At 42.9% G+C, this 9,012-nt stretch overlaps 1 protein-coding gene across 2 annotated transcripts in view; it reads right to left on the reverse strand.

The window, feature by feature from the left end:
• Positions 1-8,307, reverse strand: part of MAST4 (microtubule associated serine/threonine kinase family member 4) — a 270,348-nt gene extending 262,041 nt beyond the window's left edge. For both annotated transcript variants that reach the window (XM_088157188.1, XM_088157186.1), the window contains exon 1: positions 8,073-8,307. In XM_088157188.1, the coding sequence (XP_088013314.1) occupies positions 8,073-8,297 (225 nt within the window). In that variant the 5' untranslated portion in view covers positions 8,298-8,307. The remainder of the gene's footprint in view (positions 1-8,072) is intronic.
• Between the last annotated feature and the right edge of the window lie 705 nt (positions 8,308-9,012).

Raw genomic sequence — 9,012 nt, forward strand, 5'->3', positions numbered from 1 at the left:
ACTTGGTATAGAAGCACCATCCTCTAATAATTAAAAATATTTTAATATTAAATTACCCTATTAAATTATTATATCATTATTAAAAGGACATACTGAGACATACACAGATGTTTAAATAAAACTGCAAAACGTATCTAATGCAGAAGCTTCTCTGTCAGGAAATAGTGAATCTCTCTTGGTTACAGAAGTTCCCATCCTATTGTCAATTATTTTCACACACACTTAGTAATTTTGGAACAGGTTTTCATAGCTTCTTTTGTGGTTGGGTTTTTTTGCTTCTCCTGAAGGTCACTTCCAGAGCTGTTTGATCAGAAAGGCAAAAAAAAACCCCATTTCTCATTTTCTAGTTCAAGACTTTACATGTTACCCGTTAAGAAAAAAGTCTTGCATTCATCCCTGGTTCCCACTTGAAATTTCAGTTACCCAGTAAAGAAACCTGTGGCAAGGGCAGCCAGCTGAACACTTCAGCTTTAACCCTTGAGGTACTTGTAGGTCACTTTTGAACAGGGCAGCTTCATCAGCTTAGATACATTTGTACAGGAGGGCAAGGCATTCATCCCATTGCTCCTTGGCTGGAGCCAGATAGTCTTTCAGATAGTTTGTTTGATGAAGGCATCCCTTTCTGGTAGGAAAGTGCAAGTAAGAGACCTTATTTAGCTTAGTAAACCAAAAGCTAAGATAGGTTCCTGGCTTGATTACAAATCACAGATCATTTGCCACCACACCCCCATGTTTCTCACGTTTTCAGCTACCTTGTCCTCAATTTCTTGCTTCCACTCTATCACAAAAAAAGAGCTGCTAGTATCTTATGACTTTAAGCACCAGTCTCCCACAAGTCATATAGCTTAAAACCCAATACCACCCAACTATTATAAAATTTCAAAAATAATTTTAAACGCCACAGCTGCAAGAGAAGAACTGAAGAAAACCTGCCAAATCTGAAGGCTGAAGCAACAAATCATAAAACTTGGCAGTAGGACCTTGTATGTTGTAGACTGCAGAGTATTTCAGTCCCACATTGCTTTTTTTAAAGGAGCTTAGCAATGGCACAGTACCGCTGGTGATACTGTAACACTGAGAAGCTCCCAACATAAGCTAGAACACTGCTGTGCACACCAAAAAACAACAACCAAAAACACAAACTACAAACAAAACAAAAATTTTCTTCCTCCCTTCCTCTTTCCCTGTTAAAGAAGCTGTTAAGAAGACTGGTATTTCTCTTCAGACAAAGCCTGAGCAGGTCAGTTCCTGGCCCCAAAGGAGAACAGGCAGACCCTGAGTTACTGAAGTTCTTAATATTAGGCATTTGCTTTGTCATATGGATGTAAGAGAAAACCTCCAGCCTGGTGTCAGAGCAATTTTACTGCAGGAAGGTTCAATAGAAAACTTCAGGGACTCAGTTCTCACTACTAATCTTTGCAGAGTTTTTATGCCCCTTATTCCTAAGTTCCCCAATTCTGCATTTCAGATTTTTGCTCTAAAGGAAGGTTAAATCTTTTTGTCATGCATTGTACAGAAAAGCATCGCTAGTTAATGTTTGCCAGCTCTAGGTAGTAACTAAAATAGTAGGATCAGAAACCAAGTATTCAATATGTATTAATGCTTCAGTACTACAATCTTTGAGCACAGTTCTGCTTTGGGAGTGGGAGACAGAGTGCATCATTTGTGACAAAACCAAGTGGCAAGCTACACCATTGCACTAATTGTTGCAGAAAAAGGCTACCTAGTTGCTCAGCTTCCTAGCTCAAGGATCTCCTCATTTACACTGGGTTTGGCCATGCTTTTATTTTATGCCTCAAGACTTTAGACTCTCTTATTCCCTTCTACAAGCTCAACTTTACACAAGCTGTTACTGCTAGCAAAGCAGCCCTATCATAAAGAGCTTTCCCATAGTACAAGAGTAACACACCTTGTTATGTTTACCAACATTCAATTCAAAGCAAGTTATATCTAGCCAACACACTGTCAAAGGTGGCAGACTACGCTGGACTCATGCTGGATTCCATCTACAGAGCTGCAGCTTTTCAAAAAAGATGTTTCTTTACATTTGGTTTCACAGTTGGACATACAGACACTAAGGGATACTAAAGATTAGCCCCAGGACTATGTCCACCAGTCTGAAAAATCTGAAGGGTGCAAAAGGGCCTCTCAGCCATTTTTGCAAATCATACAGATCTTGAAGACTGTTAATTATCAGTTCCTCACCCACCTCTTTCCAGAAGAATTTTAAGTATCTAAATAGTTCTGGTGAAAAAAAAGCAGATATGCAACTCAATGTATGATTCTGCTTCTTCACTTCTCACTTATTTCCAAGTGAGAAGAAAGATAGATGTTCTGGTTATAGGCTTATTTATATCTACCAAATCCTTGAAAAGAAGTTCCAGAGAGCTGCAAACATTACTACTGTACAGATATTCTCAAATATCAAGCAGCAGCACATGGCTCTTTTAGATTGAGCCCTCAACCATTTGTCTCTCAATGTCCCAGATGATTTCTGAGACAGGAAGGGTACATAGCAACATGCACCTTTAAAGGCCTATCCTGCACAGGAAAGGTCTAAAGTAGTAGACAAACATACATTTTTTTCATATTAAAAGCAAACCAGTGAAGTCTTTTACATGACTCTTGAGACAGCCCTACTCACTTAAATTGTCAAATATTTCACTTCACAGGTAACTTACCACAAACATATCTAAAAAACCAAAAGCAATGCTGTTAGTCTGTCAGACATGACACAGTAACAGTTTTGCAGCTGCTCTAGACTAGATGAGTGTTTTATTTAATCTCACCACAATCATTTTAACCCAGAGAAGAATACATTTCTTATGGTATTACTATTCTTTAGTATGAACTAAAGATCACACTCTAGCAATTAGTCTATTCATCTTTAGCTAGCTTTATCATTCAGGTGTGCTATAACAGGGAAGAATCTATCACTGTTAGAGACAAGAAAGCCTGAAACAATTAGAGGAAAAATCTATGCCATGTCCTACACAGCCTGTGAATGTCCCTTGGTTAGTTCTGCAGCAGGATAAGCAGGAAGGGAAAGAGGTAAGAAAAACACTACTTCTAGCTAGATCACAGTGACATTTTACCAGAACTATCAGCACCTCCATTACACATAGATGCACATGTAAATATTGCCACCACTTCACATACTGTTTATTTTACCCCCAAGTATTTTGACTTCCACCCCTCTCCCAAATGGCACCACAATTTTGTTGGGGTGAAGATCTGGCACACAATCTGTAATGCTGAAGGGACTGTACCTTCCCACTGGGCATATGTTAAAGGATGAAGATGGAAAGGAGTAGTTCCTAGAGCAATACAATCCTTACCACACTTCTCACCTTGCTATGAATACTTTCATGACAAAATCTTAGCTTCCTAGTAATTAATTCTCACCATACAGTCCTCATGAAGCTGCAACAGATTGCAACATGAAGAGCAAGAAGGCAGATTCAGGAGAAGAGTTAGCCACAACAGAAAAAGGTTTTGTACTCTGTGCAGTCAGAGGTATCTTTTTTAATATACAATACACACTAACTAGATAGTGGGAGAAAACATACAATAATCAGCTTCAAAGTCACAGTCCACTTCAAAGTGGACACTTTTCATGAGAAGTCTGATCTTGTCATGTTGCTCATCATCTCAATTCTTATAAACTCGAATAGTCACTTCAGTGCCAAATATTTAATTTACAGAGCAAGAACTGCAATGATTTGAGAACAAAATACCATACTTCCCTCCCTATTTTTTGTGGGTGGTTTTAGGTTTTAAGGGAGATTTTTTTAAGCATCTGGAATAATGAATACAACTCACTATGGTAATTGAGAAGACACTGGCACATTCAGAAGCTTCTGGATCCATTTCAGACAGCTGTGTTACGTGGCAAAGTATGATAGTATGATTCTGAAAGAATTCTGATCCTTCCTGGTTTGTTACTCTGTTTTGGCAAGCAGTTGGTAAGTTTTGGGAAGTTACTGTGACAAGGTTTATAGAAAAGTGATGGAAAAGACAGACAACTCCAAGAAACAAAATTTAACTTCAGACCCTTGAGAATACTGGGGTAAGCATGGAATCCATAGCTTGCCTTCATTTTCCTCCTAAGAAACTAGGTTAAACCAAGTGAACTTTCATCTCCCCTATAAAACTAAGATTTGAAAGCCACCATCAAAAAAAGGATATCCTGTGCTGAACTGAAAGACTGTAAAACATTTTGAATGGCAGAAACTACTGCCAATGACATTTGGCACCATTTGCCTCAATAAATTTCATAAACTATGTTTCTTGTTCACAGTCACATTTTTGCCAAAAGGAAAACCAGTATACAGAAGACAAAAACACAGCAGGAAGGAAAATGGGGAAATACTGGGGTTTTTTGCATTTATCCCTGTTTCTACAATGCCAGTCCAGTACTGACTACTCACAGAGAGCAGAAGCAGACAGATTACAACAGAAAACATACTGCCCAGCCTCAAGTCCTCTCTTGATAGTCTGGAAAACACTCTTTCCAGCAAAGAGAGCTCTGAAGAGAATATGGAAAAAATAAAAAACCTAAACAACCACACAGCATTAGAAATGCAGTGACCCATCATCTCGAGTGCCCTTCACCATGCAATCCCATCCTACCTGCCGTCAGCAGTTAGCCACTCAGCCCAGAAGAGCACAGGCAAATAATCTGCTTGAATTCATTCGTGGTTTATGTGCTTGCTATCCACAGCACTTCAATGCATATATGTTCCAAAAGCAAAGCACTTCTCAGATGTTGGTGTTAAACCCTTATTTAATTCTCATGTGTGTAAGATCTCAATGTAAGACATCAAAAACACTCCCGAAACTGGTGACTGTAATCTTGTAAACTATTATTTGTTCTTGCTTACATGAAATGAGAGATTGCTTTTCTTCAGGTATTTTGTGTCTTTTTTTTTAAGATGAAGTTTATGCAACTGTAGCATGAAGTAATGACAACAGGGAAGAAAAAAAAAAAGTGATGTACCGTTTCTACCCACCCCTTCCTTCCCTGTTTTCCTCCAGGACTTAACTCCTTCAGACATGATACTCAGAAGAGGAGTTATCATGCTTTCAGTTCTACAGTGTAATTTCTGAATATAAAAGAAACTGACCTACTCTAGATAGCAGCATTAAGCTTCCTTCACTGAGGTAGGGAGATGAACCACTTTCTGGTAGAGTAGAAACATTCGTATCATTCTTCAGGAAGAGACATAAAACTCACAATGGATCACAAACTGCAAATTAGCTGTCTGGGCTACATAAAAAACAACTTACAGACCTCTGAAATAATCTCTCTGTTCTTGCAGATCTGGCAAGGTATAAATCTGAGAATGACACCATGTTTTTTGACATCATGCTTCAAGACAGATGTGACCAGCTGGAATGAGTACCCAGGACAGCAAAGAGAATGATCAGATGTCTGGAAACACATTCTGCAGGGGAAGATGAAAGACACTGGGGCTGTTTAGTCTAAAGAAATCCAGGAGGAGACAAAGTTCAAGTTGTCAGAGATGTCTTATACAAGGTCACAGAAGAAGAAATAGTTCTACTGTAATACCACATGAAATGGTAATGTGTATGAGAAAATCTACATGTTTTCTAACTATCCATTTATTTAGTTTGGAAACATTTTACATGTCATAACTTAGAAGAATTTACCAAAAGCTAGAGTAGAAACAGAGGTAGCAGGACAATCTGTTCCACTGCTGTCTGAAGGATACTGAACAGCTGTGACAACAGATTCAATTCTGCTATGTTGGCAACAGGAACAAGGACAGGACAAGAACAGAAATTAAACCTGCAAGCACAGGATCAAACAGTGGGAATCCATATCACTAAAAGAACTCAGTAACAGAAAATCACAGAGAACATCAACATTTTTATTATTTGACAGAAATTAAATAGGCTGTCAATGTGAAAACAGTAACTTCAAGCACTTCTCTCATAGGATACTTTCAGCAGGTGGCACATAAAGCAAGCCTGAAATCATCTGTACATCTTGGACCTCTGCATTGCTTTTTTCCACTGTCCTTAGGGATTTCCATATGCATAGATGCTCTCTCAGTCTGAAATTAACCTCTGCACTCTAATGCACTGTAGTGTCCTTGCACAAAAAAAAAGTTATTATACAGATGGATTTGCCAGGTTCTGCAAGTAGGCAGAAATTCTGCTGCAAACACTGACTATACAAAAATGGAAGGATGGGCAAAATCAAACCACAAAGAACAGGCAAAAAAAAAAAATGGTTTCAGGTAATAAAGGAATCTAGCAGAGGGGAATAAAGGGGCAGAATAAGGCTACATATTCTAAGCAAACTCTGCCACAACACTAACCTGAGTTTATGCTGCTATCTTCTAGCACTACTAACTGAAGGTGAGATATCAGACTGCCTTACAATATTTCAAAATTCCATGATTGGAACGTTGAGTTATTTTTGGGCTTACCTTCTCTATACTGTCAATTCAAAAGATGCCTGTAACCTATCTCCAAAGCCCACACAGAAATAACAAGCCTTTACCAGAAATTTACTTGTCTGCCAGCAGCTCTGAGTTCAGCTAGCTGAACAGACAGACTTTGTACATTTCTACATTATTATGCAGACTTACAAACTGAGCACTAAACCATCTAGACACCACATAATTGTGGTAAGCATAGCCTCAAGCCCACACGTACCACTCCTGCCGAGAAGCAGGATATCTTGATCACCTAGCAGTGTGCTCCATGCTAACAGCAGCTACAGAGCTCCTACACAGTTCAGTTAAAAAAAAGAAGTTCTCATCTTATTTTTTTTAAATGTGGATATATCCACATTCATTCTACTCCTATCATAAGTGCATTTCACTGCAAATACATTCCACTTTTGGGGGGCTCATGCAGTTGAAAGAAGCAAGGAACCTCGTCTGAGCTGGAGTATTTAAGAAAAAAGAAGAGGGATACAGAAAGGTATATTTAGCTCCAATTCATCATGCTGTTCTACAGTTGTATCAATTTAACAGGACACATGGGGAAAAGAGGAAAACAGGAGCTACATAAACAGCCATTACTACAGAGGGAAACATTCCTGACAACCACAGCTTAAACAGTCGAAAATAACTTCAACCAGCTTAATAGATATTCCTCTAGAAATGCAAGGTTTCTCAAAAAAACCTTTGCACATCCAGCCGCCTAAAGGCACAGAATAAAGAAACATCACCTAAGAGCAAATTAAAAAGTTGATCACAACAAAAGACCATAAGTAAGGCACACAAGAGATGATGCACCAAAGCAAAGTAAAGCAGCAGTCAGACAGAACAATACACTTGGTTGGGGTCATGGCTTGAAATAGATTTAAGGAGTGAATCATGCAACAATAAATAAATAAAATAATTTTTAAATATCCGTCTCAAGACCCAAAAAGGTCGTTTTACTTACAATAAACAGTTACATTTTACGTTACTTTAACACTGTGGGGTGGTTGTTCTGTCTTAAGAATGCTGTTAGAAGGTACTGTAGCTAGATCAGGAGAGGAAAAGGAACAAAACGCGTATCCGTGTATCATGTTATGGATCTATCACCCACAGAGCTCCTCCATGATCCACAGCCTGTCATAAGCTCTCACCAGAGGATTAATGTAGTGTGGGAGCTTGCCCATCACTTCCTTCTGGCATTAAAGAGTTTGCTTTGGAGCAACGCTTTCCAAATGTGACACGCTCGGAGAAAGGAAGAAAAGAAAAAAAAAAAAAAAAAAAGAAAAAAAAAACAACACACACACACATAACCTGTCCTAAAGAAAACAAAAATCCCCTTTCCATACAAAAACCCCCAACTCTCAATTACGGGCAGCCAGAGGGCTAGAGCCGGCAGAGCTCTAGGAACAAGAAGGTCTCGGGTTTAGCTGGGGGGGCTGAGGCGCAGGGGCTGTCCCCAGGTGTCCCCAGGTGGGCACGAAGCCGCTCCCCGCCGCGGGGTCACCCCCGCCCCGCACCCGGGCCGGCCGCGCTGCGCGGGGCTCCCGGCGCGGCCCCGGAGCTGAGGGGCAGAGAAGCAGCCGCCGCCGCCGCCGCCCCGGCCCCGCGCACCTCTTCATCCCGCTCCTCCAGCGAGGCGTCGTCCTCTGCCCGCCCGCCGGGGATCGCCCGCTCCGGCGAAGCCATCGCCCCGCCGGGGGCCGTCGCCGCCCCGCCGCAGCCGGGCTCTCCTTCCTCGGAGAGAGTTTCCGAGCCGGAGGAGGAGCCGGAGCAAGAGGAGCCGACGTGGCCGGCGCCCCGCGCCCGCTCCGAAGCCGCCGAAACTTTCTCCGCCATGGCCGGGGGCTCAGAGCCGCGCCGGCCGCATGCCCCGCCGCCGGCAGCCAGGCTCGCCCGCCCCGCAGAGCGCAGCGCGGGAGCGGCAGGGCGCTCCCGGGCCGGGCCGGGCCAGGCACCGCGCTCCGGGCGGCGGGCGGCGCCTGCGGGCGGGCGGGGCGGGCCGGGCCGGGCCGGGCGGAGCCAGTGGCGAGGGGGGCGGGCCCGGAGCGGCGGAGCGCGGCGGGAGGGCGGCAGGTAGCGGGGAGCGGGGCTGGGTCTGCCCGGCGAGGGGAGCTACCCCCGCCGCGGAAGGAGGCGAGAGACAGGGGAAAAGCGCGGCGTTCCGCGGCTGGCGCAGCACTGGCAGCCCGGTCCCGGACACGGCAGCGGGGTCTGCCCGAGCCCGAGATCCGCCGGGATCGACTCGGCGTGGGCACAGCGAGCCCCGCTCCGCTCCCGGGAGATGTTTAAGAGCGAGCAGCTATTTTATATTATACAAGGGTTTTCTGCACTTCTCACTTCCCCTAAAACGGAGCAGTTTATGGCAGCAATTTTGCCATCTTCGTACCATTTTGCAGAAGGCTACAGACGCCTAGTTGTGATCTTGCGGCAAACAAAAGTCCCTTTGAGTGTTTGACTTTGAAACGGGCAGCGACATTGGGATTTGTGACCAAGCTTTCAGTCATTGAAACCAAAGCAAATGACAAAAGCTGGGCACCTGAAAGCTTTCGCA

This window comes from Sturnus vulgaris, chromosome Z (genome assembly GCF_052056855.1).
Source record: "Sturnus vulgaris isolate bStuVul1 chromosome Z, bStuVul1.hap1, whole genome shotgun sequence".
In the NCBI taxonomy this organism is placed as follows: domain Eukaryota; kingdom Metazoa; phylum Chordata; class Aves; order Passeriformes; family Sturnidae; genus Sturnus; species Sturnus vulgaris.